We start from the raw sequence: 14728 nt of genomic DNA, 5'->3' as shown, positions 1-14728 counted from the left end.
ATTCTTTCGCGAGGAATACCCTTGACAGACCCCCTTTCGCCTGACGGCCCACCTGACGGCCTTTCCCCACCTCGTCAGGCCTCGGCAGGTCGGAAGGCCGAAAGTGTGACGGGCACAGTGGGGCCTAGTATATCCAAGCTTGCAGCATCCGATAACACTGTCAGCAAGCCTGGCAGTACTGCGGAAACCGCTAGCACAGCAGCTAAAGTTACCGATTCGACTGGAACCGCTGGTGCAGCAGCACAGACTAATACCCCGGCGAGGACACAGGATGGCGTTTCAGGCCCTGAGCTTCTGCCCACGCCCGTTCGAGGCCGCATGGGGCGCAGCTCCGGCGTGCAGCTGACGCGGCCGTCCCCCGGGGGTACACTGTTCAGCTGGGGACTTAAGGAATGGCGGCTGGCGAGGATGGCAGGTGGGCATGTTCGCAAAGAGAACCCAAATTATTGGCTCCGAGGTGTCTTTTCATCCACAGCGGTGGACACTATTTGGCAACTCCGGACGCAATCCCAACACGCGCACCACTTTGCAAAACCTTTCGCCTGGTGCAATCCTTTGGGCCAGCCAAGCACAGATATGCAGCGGGTGCGTGACCCCTCGACCGCTGCTCAAAGCCGGGACCCGTTAACGGTGACCTTGACTGCTGAGGCGGCGTCTTCTCAGGGGCAGGGCTGTTATCCCGACGCGCCTTGCACACAGCACCTGTCCGGTACACTGCCGCATGGTGTACCTGTCAACACGCCGTCCCAGGTCTGGCTGAGGAGGAAGGCATAACTCTTGCGGCCATCCCGTTGGTTACCTCACCGCCGACGACTCCCAACCTGCCCTAAGCCGATTCGACGCTCGAGGAATGCTCCACGGCTTCCTTGGATGGCTTCCTTCTTTAGTGCCAAAGGGGATCCCAGAAGAGAGCGTGTCACACCAGGAGCCATCCAGCTCGTAGAGTTTCGATGCGGTACTGTAGTCAGGACGCCCCCATGGTTTTGCTAGGCAAGGCACTCCAATCCCAAATCACATCATACCATACCGAAACAACCCACATCGTTGACAACAAGGGCAAGTCCGCCGCGTGCCAGGTTGCGACATGTAGGGCGCTAAAAGGTCCGAGGGCTGAAGCACAAGATGTGCTGTTTGGTGTCGTTTACCTTGACCACCTCGCTGTGTGATTGCTTGCAGGCGACACTTCGCTACCCGAGCCCGCCCAGCGGCATATGACCGTCATCTCAGTGGCCGCCAGCCGCCATTCCGCCATTGCGACTGCCGATGGCGTGGTTTGGACCATGGGACACAACGACTCAAAGTACGTGTCGTGTCGCACTGTTGTAAGCTTGCCGACCAGCCTAGACCTGACCTGGCATGCGCTTGCGCTTGCGTCCTGTATCGGGGACCATGCAGTGTGTCACAGTAGCAAAGCAAAGCTCACCGGCCTCGTATAATGGCCTAGATGAAGATGCATGGCGCCACTCTCCCAGAGGAGAGCTCGGCGGTTGCCCAGTCATTGCGTAGGCGCGCGACAATACGGTTGGGTGGGCTTAAATGGAGTCTCGGTGGTCCATGTGGTGACCTCGTGCGAGATTTGCCCTCGTCCATGGCCTCGCTTCTTTAAGTGTATATGCCCTGCATGTACTCCAGGGGCGGCGGCGGCCATGGAAGTCCTCCGTTGGATGCTTCAGGGCAACTGGGTCGTGGCGGGACCAAGGAGCCTGGTCCCGTGGAAGGTCCCCTCCGCGGCAAGTTTGTGGTGCAGGTGGTGACGGGGCGTTACCACACCATGGCCGTCACTGAGGATGGGGAGCTCTACTCCTGGGGCCTCAACGACTGGGGGCAGCTGGGCCGGCCCGCGGTGGGAGCCACGTCGGAGTCGGACCCCACACCCTGCACCGCGGGGCCAAGCTGCCACTCGGGAATGTGAGTAGGGAAAAAGGGTCTCGGAGCGGGTGTGGGGGGGAAAGAGGTTCTCATCGTGCGACTCAGGCACGACTCAGATGATGCCTGAAGTGCTACGAGTGGGATATGCTAGCTAAGTTGTCGTAGCAAAGATATGGCTGGCATGTGTCTGGCTTCCAGTGCCCTATCATCTGATGACTCCTGTACTCCCTGTCACGTGCCGCAGCCCCGGCCTGGTGTCCCTACCTGGCGGCGTCCGCGTGGTGGGTGCTGCTGCCGGTCGCTATGTGAGTATGGCGGTGGACGACTCAGGACGGTTGTACACTTGGGGACATGATGGATGCTCCAACGGCGGGAAGCTGCCTGAGCGGAATGAGGCCTACAAGCCTAAACTGGTCAGCGGAGAACTGGCAGCCAAGCGCGTGGTTGCATTCGACGCGGGCTACGTGTTCTGGCTTGCTGCTACGGCGGAGGGCGAGGTGTACACGTGCAACTCGCAGGTGAGAGGGAAGAGGGGAATCGAAACAGTGGGAGGGGGCACTAGGGAAGGTGAAGTACCTATCTGCGGGTCCAGGGGGCATATGACGATATGGATTTCCAAGCTTATCTGCCCACCCACTCGACACCCTCATCCGCCCACTCCACATCCTCTTCCTCAGGACGATGGGTACGCGGGCACGCTGTCCAGTCGGCGGGCACCGAACAATGCCGGTGAACTGGGCCGCGGAGGAGACCCGCTGGTGCCAGGACGAGTGGAGGGCGGGTTGGCGGGGAAAAAGGTTGGTACGGAAGCCCGGGGTCCCACCTAGCCTTTTGCTATGCCACGATGCCCAGTTGCCCAGCACGTGGCTACTTGGCGACACACAATCTGGGCCATGAGCAGATCTGCTGCTCAGGATTCCTTGGCTAGATTTCTGCGTGACCTATGCAACTTCTTGGAAGCCCGTGTGCTCTCATCGCGCGTCGTTGGCCATTCCGCCGCTTATCTCACACGGCTCCAACCTCTTCATTGTCTATTATGCGTCCGTCTTGCGCTGCTTTTCATTTGCGCAAGGACACGTCGGGTGAGACGTTTTACCAGTGCCCGGGCTTTGCCCTGTGATGTCTTCGTAGGTTGAGGCTGTCGCTGCGGGCCGCGAGCACGCCGTGGTGTCCACTGCTGACGGCAAGGTGTTCACGTGGGGCGGCAGGGAGCTGCTCATCGGCAGGGAGGGGAACTCCAGGGAACCTGCTCAAGCACTGGTGAGAGAGCGATCTTCCGTCGTTGAGGTTGAGTGCTACTCCACAAGCGGTGGCAAAAGCTGTGCCACTGTTTAAAACTACCTTGTGTCCTCCCGCCTGTGTCCTCCCGAACCCAAGGGTGCACTGGCGAGTGATAACATCCGCTTCGTGTCAGCGGGGGAGTACCACAGCGGTGCGGCCTCCGAGACCACTTTGTACGGCTGGGGCAGCAACAACTATCTGTGCACTGGTATTGGCAAGGATGCCCGCGCGCAGGTAAGATACATGGGACACAGGTGTCAGTTGAGTGCATATTGATGACACGCAATGGACGGAGAATCCCCGATCTGCGCGTTGCGAGGTCGGGGGAAGTGCGAGCTGTAGCTTCTTAGCTGTCCTGACCTCTCAATTGCCGAGAGTGCAGCTTGCACAGGCCGGGATCCTTCAAGGGCGGCTGTGTAACTCGTGATAGCGGTTTGGGTTTCCTGCAGTACGGCACGCAGCATGTGGTGATGGCGATGACTGTGGTATCCTTACGTCAGGTCGTTCGGTAGTGGGAATAGACATTTTGAACCCAGGCGCGCGCATGGAGCTGGTGCGGCGGGTAGCCTGAGCGGATTGCTGCTTTAGCAGGGCGGGCTGGACTGGGTAGGCAATCCGCAATGCATCGACACAATTACTTTCGTTGCTGGAGGACTCTGCAGGCGCTCGGCTGGGGACGGATATCCTAGTGCAATCCTGGGGTTGGGAAACGTGCATTATCGGAAGTCAAATATGCTGGCCTGAAGGCGCCCGATTCGTCCCGCTCGACAGGTTCTCCGTCCTGCCAAGTCGCTGGGCCCTATTTCGGAAGGGGGCTGGCAGGTGCAGGCGCTGGCAGCTGGCTATCAACACGCACTGGCAATTGCGGCCAACAAGGGCGGTAGTTGGGAGAGCAAGCCGAGGTAGGTGTCCGGGACCATTACTCGCATGGCGTGAGTCACAACAGTCGGTGAAGCTTCCAGAGGAGGGGGCGAGCAGGTCCCGATCCCTTGCGGTCCGTACAGATTAGCTGTATGTGAAAAAGCAGGTGCATCGGCACAAAGTCAGTCCGATATGGGGCGTTGGCTTCACGTTGTTAATTACCACGCGAGGCATCTGACATAGCCTAATTTTTCACCAAAGGTACAGTGCAACACGGCCTGCAGTTGGTTAGGCACCAGCAAGCAGTCGCGGGTCGTCAGCGGGACATCCGGCAACTCACTGGCATGGGTTAGCTTGCACGCACAACCGGATGCAGCGTATCCCATCCAACCCATAACCTGGCCGCACATCACATGGCTTCGCGCTATTACCTTATCCGCTTGCCCTTCTCATTCGCGTTTGCTTGGATTTGTGTCAATGTCTTGCCGTGTGATGGCCTCGGATGGCAGCGCTGGCTCGTCCACGGCTAACGTGGCGACGCAGTCATCCGGGACAACCAACAAAGCTGCAGAAGCCCAGCAGCAGCAAAATCGTCAGGCCACTGAAGTGACAAATGCAGCGAGTAAGATCACGGCTACAGCGGATGCTACGGTCGGCTCCGCCGCTGGCGGGCAGGACAACGTCATGGCTTTTGACGGCGAGCCATACACCGATACCTCGGCACCCGATTACCACACACGCTACCTTTCACCGCAGCTGCAGCAGCGGCGCTACAATGCCTCAATCTATTACCAGCGTTTCCGTCGCACTGATAGGTTTAAGCTTGTGCAGGTGCGCGCAAGCTGTTTGAAGGGGCGCAGTTGTTTGAATGCAGGGAGCGAGGTGTTTGCTCAGGAGCAGCAATGTCGTAGGTGGGGCGGCTGCAAGGCAAAGGGTGCGGCGAGCAAGAAGCAGGGTATCCTGATGAGCTAACCATGATGTTTTGAGCCATTACGGAGAAACGGGGAAGGTGGTGTGCCATGCGGCAACGTGAAAGACTTTTTTTGGGGCTGACCTAAGCGGGAATCCGCAAGGAGGCCAGCAGCGCAAGCTGCAACTATCGCGCATCGTGCAGGTGTTACACCGGTCACTTAGTCCACGTGCCATCTTTTGCAGGCCGAGTCACCGGACGTGTTCGAAATTCTTCCGCCGGCTTATCACATACAGTACAAGAACCCGTGCTGGTAAGCGGCTTTGCCGCGGGGATAAGATAACCGGGAAAGGAGGGACTGGAGACTTTGGAGAAGGGCTTCCGGCAGCTGCCGACGTCCCGTGGTGCCTTCCTGGGGAGTGAGCACCTGATTTAGACGTGGCCAGAGGAGGAGGTGCTGGATAGGAGTGCATGAGCAAAGCAACTTTCTTGCTAGGGGCGTTAGGCGGGATCACTGGCGAAGCTGCCCGCGGCTATAAACTGGTTCCGCGGGCAAACAGGTTTTCCTTAGCTCTGGGTAGATTGTTGTGATACGGCCGAATCCGAAATACGGGGATCAAGCCTGCAGCCCTTGCATCCTGTACAGCTAATGCGGGGAATGGGGTGGAGTGAAAGGGTGGGCAGGACTTTATATCCGGTCTTGTGCGGCACGTTCCGTTATCTGCCTTGGGGAACATACGCAGGTTCAACAAGGAAGGCCGCTTCCGTTGCCTGCCCTACTTCCACATCCTGGGCGTCTCGAAATGCGGCACTACCGACCTCTACCACCGCCTTTCCAAGCACCCGCAGCTGTACAAGGCACGGAACAAGGTGAGGTGCCTTGAAGTGTGGTACAACAACCCCGTCACGGGCGCACGTTTTTGTGTGGTCCATGTTCGTTCCGCTTTCCTTGCCGGTGTTGATCCGCTAAGCCGGTAACCCACCCTCTTTGCTCCGACTCGCCCTTCGCAGGGCCCACACTGGTGGGACGAGTGCCCCTACCCGGCCAAGGGTGCCTGCACCGCCCCGCCGAACGGTGACTTTGACGGCTACGTGGAGCTCTTCGCGGACGCAGCCGAGAAGATCAGAGCGAACCCTAGCGTAAGGGGTCCTGACGCTGCTTGTGCGCAAGGTTCTGGGGATAGGCTTTTGATGTACACATAATGCTGCTTTACGCCCTGTCGATCCAGTGTGCGCTTTCTGGGATAGTCCTTGTTACTAATTGGGTTTGGTCCTCTTCCCCGGCCGCGTCCAGTTGCCATTCCCTAATCGCACTGTGACCTGGCTGGTTCCTGTAGGGCATCACAGGGGAGGCCTCCTCCAACACCTTCACCTCCTCGGCGGGCGTCTTCTTGCGGTAGGTGCGACGTGGAAAGAGCGCGCCTGAGCTTGGATCCTCTTCCGACATTTGCGCGCTTGTGTAAACGCGGATCTGAGAATCGGGCTTCTGTTGCGCGAAGCGCGAACCAGTATCGAGCGGGCTCGAACCTGCGGTTATCCAGGCCACGGGACGAGGACTCTGCAATAGTGCTACTCCCGTTGGTTAGCAGGGCGGCCCGAACAGGACTTGCTTTGTCCCCGCCATGTTCCTGTAGGTGCTGTGACTAAAACTGCGGCCAGTAGACGAACGCGCGTCTTAGTCGGCCGCCATCGTCACTCCCCTACATCAACCACCAGTATACATTGTGTGCCGCCCGCGCCATTCCTTCGCGAGGTTCTGTTTGTTCCAACGCACACCCTTGGGACGCTGCGCTACTTTCCCCTTTACCCCCAACAGGGGTCCGTCCATGGAACGCAACACCACGGTGACCATTGCGGAGCTGATGCATGAAGCGATGCCTTTCTTGAACAGCATCATCATCTTCCGCAACCCCGTCGACCGATACTACTCGGCGTACTACTACTACAGGTGGTTGCGCACATCTGCAGACCTGGGTTGCGCGCGTTAGGCTTTGTCCGAAGGAATGTGCTCATGTTCTGGGAACATTCTAGAGGGTCGCGGTGGGGTTGTGTGGACCAAGTTAGCTGTCGCTGAGAGTTGGGCACACGTAGGTCAATTGGCAAAAGCAGGAATGCATGTGCGCGCTCCGGTCCTATGTGCCATTGCAAAGCCGGGAAGAACAGAGGATTGGAGGTGATGGCGAAGATGCAGCAGTGGCTGAGGTCGCGTTGGATGGTCGCTTGAGAAGGCCTGGCCATGGCGACTACCGTGCCCGGCGTTATGCTTTACAGCGAACCGCACCCGCTTGTGGCCTTGCTTTTTGGAATTCCGCTCTCCTCCTCCGATGCCGATCTCGCTTCTGACGTGCCCGCCATCAACGAATGCTCCCGCGGTCGTGGCCACCATTGGTAGGCGTGGCGTCAAGAACATTCCGCCTCCAAGTCCCGAGGACTTCCACAATGTTGCGGTTCAGGTGCGGTGCAGCTGGTTAATATAATTCTTCTAACCCCAAGAGCCTCACATAGAGTCATGGCCAGATTTTAGGGCCCTCGTCGGAAAGGACTGAGGATTTTGGTGGGAGAACCTGGCTGCAGTGTGTCATGCCTATGGGGCCCAGAGCTACGCCGTTTATGGAATTGGCTAAGGTCAGGCTTACTGGCTAATGGCCACGTTGCCTGCCACCGCTACTGATTCTGCTGTGCCGCGTCGTATGTAATCCTTGGTGGTTTATCCCTGAACGTTTCCATGCACACGGTATTGAGCAGGCCAATTAAACGTATGTATGTTTGGGCCGGCAGTGATCCCACCTGCTACGCGTTTGCATGATCCCACCATTCTATACATGACCTGCCGGTACGTGCACTATATGCACCTTTTCTCATCTCATCTGGCCCGTGACAGGACATCGCGGCCTGGAAGGCCTGCGCGGAGGAGTTCGGCGTCAAGCATTGCGTGCGGAGATACGATCCGCAACAACTAATCAAGGGCATGTATGCAGTGTTCCTTATGGTACGGCGCGACACCCGTGATTACGCCCAGGCACTTGTCGACCTCACTGCTATCAGTTAGTGCGCGCGTGATGAGGACCCGTTATACTGTAAGGGCAGATGTGGCTTTCCCTAAGAGCCTTGGCGAATATATAGAACGGATTCGTATACATCCCTTTCCTGCTTTTCGACATGTGGCTGCCGCTCGCTCGCTCTTCTTGCAGGACTGGATCAATCAGTTTCCCCGCGACCAGCTACTGTTCCTACGCAACGAGGACTACAGTGCCAGGCCCCGGGAGCACATGGAGGCTGTCTTCAAGTTCCTTGAGATGCGCCAACCCACCGCCACGGAATGGGAGGCGGTAAGGGAGCAGGGCTGCTTCTGGAATAGTGCGGGGTACCAGGCTTTTCTTCCATGGTTTATACACCGAGGACGAACCTCGCTTTTTGCCAAAGCAGCATCCGCCGCGCAAATACAAGCAAAAAGGGCAAACGGGGCTCTACGGCAGGCGGCACTGAAGGCTCGTCTGCACCTGCTCCTGGCTATCCCATAGGCTCGCAGTAGCTCCTGGTGGTACGCCACCCACTTCTTGGGTGCTCAGCAGATGCCGGTTGCTCTGCGGCAATCCATGTGAGGATGCTGGAAAAACTTACCATTCGCACTGAGCCGTCCCCGCCCTGCGTGCGCTTGCATGCAGATCATGGGCATGGAAACGCGCAACAAGCAGAGCGACAAGTACCAGCCCATGCTGCCGAAGACGCGTATATTGCTGGAGGTGGGTGGGATCAACCGGGACCAATGGGCTAGGGGGGCGCCTTACGCCAGCCCTGTCAGGTGCAGCCTATAACCCCATGGCGGAAGCCTCTGGCTTGGCCTCCGTGTGAGTTAGTGGCCGCAGGCAGGTCATCATGCACGCCAAGCGGGGAGACAAAATCACAGCGCAAGGCGGGGTTCGGAACGGACCAACATCCATACTTTGTGGAAATAAGCAGCTTTTTACAAACACATAAGCTCACAATGCATGTATACCAAGCCTTCAGCGTGCACGCGCCCGTCCATTCCCGGAGCTCCTATTTGATCTGGTCATGCGTACTTCTGTGTGTTTATGTACGTATTTACTTATGTATGTGTGCTGCCCGACGCAGCAATTCTATCAACCGTTCAACGAGCGCCTGGCACATACGTTTGAGGATGACAGGTACAGTAACATCGCATTGATCCACGGGTGTGTGGTTGTTACAATGGGCTCCAGTGTCAATATGGAATGTCCATACATGCGAGCTTTGCAAAAAAGGGCTTCCGGGGTTACCATTCCGTTGCCATTGGGGTTGTCTGCTGCTGCCAGGAAATTTTTTATAGCTTGTTCATGGGTGGCTCAACAGGTTAGCACCCTAAGTTGGCGCTGGTTTCCCTTTCCTCTACACTGCCTTCACATCGTTTTATTTTTATCCACTCCGCTGCAATAGGTGGCTCTGGCGAGACCCTCCAAAGAAGACTTCGGCCAGCAAAACGTAGCGACCACCTTGTATGTTGTTGCGCATCTTCATGCGCACCGCGGATGCCTGAACTGTATTGGTTGGATGGGTGATTCCTCTCGCTGGTGCATCGGTGTCATCGCGACAAGCGCGATTGTGACTCAAGTAACCCCCGAACGATGCGTAGTGTTACCATGGCGCACCGCATATATGAGGAATCTCTACACTAATATCACTGGCGAAGGCAGCACTTGACCTGCCCTCAGGATGAACTGGCAGCGAGGGTGGCGCTATCTCAGCTATAGTTGCTTGTAATGCGGGTGGGTTGGTGAGGTGCCATCCTAGGCAGGGATGTATGACAGCGTGGGTTCTGGGCCAACCCGAGCTGTAGGGCTGGTGGATCGGGCTCCTTGCCCGCTTTTCTTGACGGTGCATCAGCGGTGCGCCCGTGGTGAACGGCTTCTTACCGGGAGGAATCCAGCTGCATGGGTTTGTTGATTTGTGCTGTGATCTCGTGCTGTATTGCTTGCCTGTGGAACATAACAGCTCGAATACGCATGCCGCCCAAGTGAAGGAGGGGAGTTAGGTAGGTTTGGCGGTATGTTGAGTTCAATTTTGTGCTGTCATGAACGTAGTGGGGAGGAAAGAAATGTTATGGACTGGTTCGGTATTCTTGTGGTCACCTTCTAAGTAGCTAGGGCAGGTATGTATTTGGACGCGTCGGACGCAGCGATTTGCAAGGCAGGTGTGGTAAGGGCTGTTATGATGTGTGGCAAACGACCAATGCCATCTCAATTTGCGATGAGGAGAGCCCTTGCACCCCCAGCTGACCTTGCCTTGGTCCGGGTTCTTGTGTCGCAGTTATTCTCCTTAGGCATATGCTAGCTAGGTAGTCACATTTCGCCAAGGGCGAAACTGCCCAGCATCTTGATGAAGAGTTTTCCTAGCGGGTTTACGTGATCACGGTCTTTCTCATAGGCAGGTTGCTGCATCTTTCTGCCACTGGCGCAAAAGTGCCCTAAGTCAGGGGGCTTGGGCGCCTCCTCAACCTAAGCGTCCGGGTCGCTGCAGGCGTTGTTCTAGCTGCTCTTGGTAGCTGCATACCTGGGGATAGCGGCACTGCTGAGGGGAGGTGCCGGTGAGGTGCTAGGTAGGTAGGATGCAACCGTTCTCGCAGCTTCCATGGAGCTCTTTGTTCGCGTGCATCAAGGATAAATACACTTAAAAAGAGTGGCTTTCCTGGAGGCAAGCGCACCGTGTTGACCCTGATCCATCCTACATAGGGCTCATGGACCCGAGCTTGGTTCAACTGTAAGCACCGTAATGCTCGCTTTCCTGGAGGGGCATGCAGAGGCGTTTATCACCATTGGGTGCTGCGAGCTGCGAAAGCTTGTAACGGACGGCCTCCTGGGTATCGAACGACCCGGGAACTGAGTATGGCACAAGTAGGTTGGTGGCCGTACTCAGGTCGGTGAGCTGTATAACTTCGAGTATTTGTGTGACAGGGCCCTCTGGCTGGATTACTTCGGGTTAATTGCACGTAAGAAGGTATCTGTAGCCAGCACTAGGTGTCCCTGGTTTGCGGTGCCACCCGACAAGCTTCACTTTCTCGCCGTGCGTGCAATCTTACCAAGCTTAGTCACTTGCCAGGCTATCCAAATTCCCTTCAGCTATGGTATCTAGGGTTAGGAGGCAAATGGTTACAGGTTTCCCAGTGCGTTGACAATCCCAGCTTCCAGGAGCAAGCGTGGTGTGATTAGAATGACATGTAAATAGGTTTTGGTATATCATCCGTGCACGTTAGGCCTGAAGGCCTGCTGGTTTAACAGTACAGGATGGCTAAAGACGAGGCGATACGAATGCAACAGCTTGCACGACGAGGGTTGACCCCTTTGCACAGAACGATCAGCACCCATAGACGCTAAAAAGCAAAAAGTTCATGTTTTAATTTAAGTAAAACGCAGGATGGCTTAACAGTTCTTGGACCTGCCAGTTGCAAATCCTTGCAGCGTCCAAACCTACTGTACATGACTTAGTTCAGGAACTATTTTCTGTTGACCGATTGATCTTCGCCATGAGAAGCCATCAACACAATCGTCGTCATCAACAGCAGGCGCAGGGACGACCTTCCCTGTTGGCACATCTCCCGCAAGCGTTGGTCATCGCAGCGATCTTTGCCATTGTAGTGTACGCTGGATGGGCCTATAAAACGCTGAGCATTCGCGTTGGGCATACAGAGTCGGCACCATCCGGAGCACCGTCCGTGCGACTCCTCAAGTCAGAACAGGTATCTCCAGCACATAGTCCCCACGAACGGGAAGCCGTATCAAAAGCTCCTCAACCTCCACCTTCGGCCCCTAGATCGTCTCCGGCATCCTTCAGCCCTCCCCTGGCTCCATCTCGAAAAAGAGCGTCCTCTCTGGCACCACCGTTGCTCCCACCGCCTTTTCCCCTCCACCACCTCCGCACCCGTCCTCTCAGCCTACTTCCTCACCAACACAACGGCAGGGCCAGCATCAGCAACTTGATGTAGGCAGCACACCACATGGCGCAGCAGGCAACACAGCTGAAACCAACAACAACCAACCAAACCAACAACCACAAACCAACAAAACCCTAACAACCCTAACGGTACCCTAGCCCACATGGGCCCAGGATATAAACCCTTTGTTGATGATGGACTGAAATCCGTTGACGCATACGCCAGCGATGACCCGGGTGACGCGTTGCAGGCCACCAACGGCGGCACCGTGAGCGGTCGCACGGGGCGAAACTCCGGCGCACAGCTTACGCGCCCGTCCCCCGGTGGGACGCTGTTCAGCTGGGGCCTCAAGGAGTGGCGGCTTGGGAGGTTAGCAGGTGGGTTTCTTCCAGTTGCAGCAGAAAGGCATAGGTAGGTGGTTAAGTTGCTGTTGAGAACATGTGGCCTTTGCGCTGCCGCTTCTGGGTGGAGTCTAAATGTCTCATAGCTTACGTGTGCTGACCAAGCTCCTGGCGGCCGTGCAGGCGATGAATCTCTTCCGGAACCGGCCCTGCGCCACCTGACCATCATTTCCATGGCCGCCAGCCGGCATTCCGCCGTCGCAACTTCTGATGGTGTGGTTTGGACGATGGGCTACAACGACTCCAGGTGGGCAGCCCGTGGCGGGATGGAGGGTTCTGATGCATATGCAGGCGTTACCGCGACCCTTTGTGTTCAACGGGATACAGTGAAGCCGGGCATCTGAGTCGGGATGTGTATGCTCTGAAAGCTGAGCCACACAGATCCTGGCAAGTGTAAGGTTACATGGTCGCCATTTTCTGATGTGGGTCACCATGACGAGGGCCGAAACTTTACCCTTGCGTGCTTATGACTGCCTGACACACCGCAACCACTTCCCGTACCGCGATTGCAGCCCCCAAGGGCCCGACGGATGAGGTCCGCCCGGAATGGTTTTTCTTCAGTCTGTGCATTATTGTGACGCTTCCTTCTAGATGCTATAGGCTAATAGGACGGCACTTGTACCTAGTCCTTGTGAGACTGACTTTATAGTCAATACAACTACGTTTTATTCAGAGGATGAGCTATAGGTCAGAGCAATTATGTTCTACTCCCAGCGCCGCCTATCCCATTGTTGCTCCTGCGCCCGTTCCAGGGGCGGCGGCGGCCACGGCAGCCCGCCCCTGGACGCTTCAGGCCAATTGGGCCGCAGCGGGGGAAATGAGCCTGGTCCCGTGGAAGGTCCCCTGCGCGGCAAGTTTGTGGTGCAGGTGGTGACGGGGCGTTACCACACCATGGCCGTCACTGAGGATGGGGAGCTCTACTCCTGGGGCCTCAACGACTGGGGGCAGCTGGGCCGGCCCGCGGTGGGAGCCACGTCGGAGTCGGACCCCACACCCTGCACCGCGGGGCCAAGCTGCCACTCGGGAATGTGAGTAGGGAAAAGGGGTCTCGGAGCGGGTTGGGTGGGGGGGGAGTTCTTATCGTGCGACTCAGGCAGGACTCAGATGGTGTCGTAGGTGCTATGAGTGGGATATGCTAGCTAAGTTGTAGCAAAGATATGGCTGGCATGTGTCTGGCTTCCAGTGGCCTATCATCTGATGACTCCTGTACTCCCTGTCACGTGCCGCAGCCCCGGCCTGGTGTCCCTACCTGGCGGCGTCCGCGTGGTGGGTGCTGCTGCCGGTCGCTATGTGAGCATGGCGGTGGACGATTCAGGACGGCTGTACACTTGGGGACATGATGGATGCTCCAACGGCGGAAAGCTGCCTGAGCGGAATGAGGCCTACAAGCCGAAACTGGTCAGCGGAGAACTGGCAGCCAAGCGCGTGGTTGCATTCGACGCGGGCTACGTGTTCTGGCTTGCTGCTACGGCGGAGGGCGAGGTGTACACGTGCAACTCGCAGGTGGGAGAGGGGTGGAGTGGGGCCAGGAGGCGCGGTCAGGAGGAGCGACAGGGCAGTGTTCGGTGATAGGCAGGTTTGCACCCCGCAACCTGCAGGTCCCGCAGATTTTGATTGCCTGGCGGTCAGATCGCGGCCTTGCAAAATGTTTTTAGTGTTACAACTGACGGCCGTCTAAAGGCGTGCACATGCCTGAAGTGATCACCCATCACAGATCTTTACAGCGCTGCTGTACGTCTCCCCCCGCATGAAAATTCTGCTGGCCTTAACGCATGGCGGCATGGGAAATATTATGACTTTTAAAATCCGTGCTACGCGAGGCGAGCCGTGCAGGACCAGGACCGCTTCCGCTCCAGGCCTGGGCGTGCAGTAGGCTTACTTGCTTTCCAGCCTGCGGTGCTGAGCTACACGCCCTCTACTTCCGCCTTCCGGTTTCCGCCCAGTTCCCTATTTCAGGCTCGCATCCCCTGGCCTATTCCGCAGGACGATGGTTACGCGGGCACCCTGCCTACGAAGCACAAGCCCAACCAGGCCGGGGAGCTGGGCCGCGATGGGGACCCGTTTGTGGCTGGCCGCGTGGCTGGAGCGCTGGTAGGACAGAAGGTGCGTTCCAAGGAGGAAACATGGGCAGTAGATGCCCGCGGCTACAAGCGAAGGTCCAAGCAAGCGTCCGACACTCCATGGAGGAAATGCGCGAGGCAGCAGCCGCGCGGCGCCCCTTTTGTCTCTGCTCAACCGCTCACCTGCTTAATGCTTCCTCCGATGTGATCTTTTGCATGTATGTCTTCGTAGGTTGAGGCTGTCGCTGCGGGCCGCGAGCACGCCGTGGTGTCCACTGCTGACGGCAAGGTGTTCACGTGGGGCGGCAGGGAGCTGCTCATCGGCAGGGAGGGGAACTCCAGGGAACCTGCGCAAGCACTGGTGAGAGAGCGATCTTCTGTTGAGGTTGAGTGCTACTCCACAAGCCGTGGCACTGTTTAA

General features: G+C 57.3%; 1 protein-coding gene across 1 annotated transcript; it reads left to right on the top strand.

Moving 5' to 3' along the window:
* Positions 1–1621: 1621 nt before the first annotated feature.
* Positions 1622–14728, top strand: VOLCADRAFT_64836 (uncharacterized protein; the record flags this gene model as incomplete). The annotated part of the gene is made up of 3 exons (XM_002954503.1): positions 1622–1860; positions 13477–13675; positions 14540–14728. The coding sequence occupies 3 exons, from the start codon at positions 1622–1624 to the stop codon at positions 14726–14728; spliced, it is 627 nt and encodes a 208-aa protein (XP_002954549.1).

The sequence above is a fragment of the Volvox carteri genome (assembly GCF_000143455.1).
Source record: "Volvox carteri f. nagariensis unplaced genomic scaffold VOLCAscaffold_43, whole genome shotgun sequence".
In the NCBI taxonomy this organism is placed as follows: domain Eukaryota; kingdom Viridiplantae; phylum Chlorophyta; class Chlorophyceae; order Chlamydomonadales; family Volvocaceae; genus Volvox; species Volvox carteri.
Note: the sequence above shows the minus strand (reverse complement) of the source record. Positions and strands in the feature narration are given on the sequence as shown.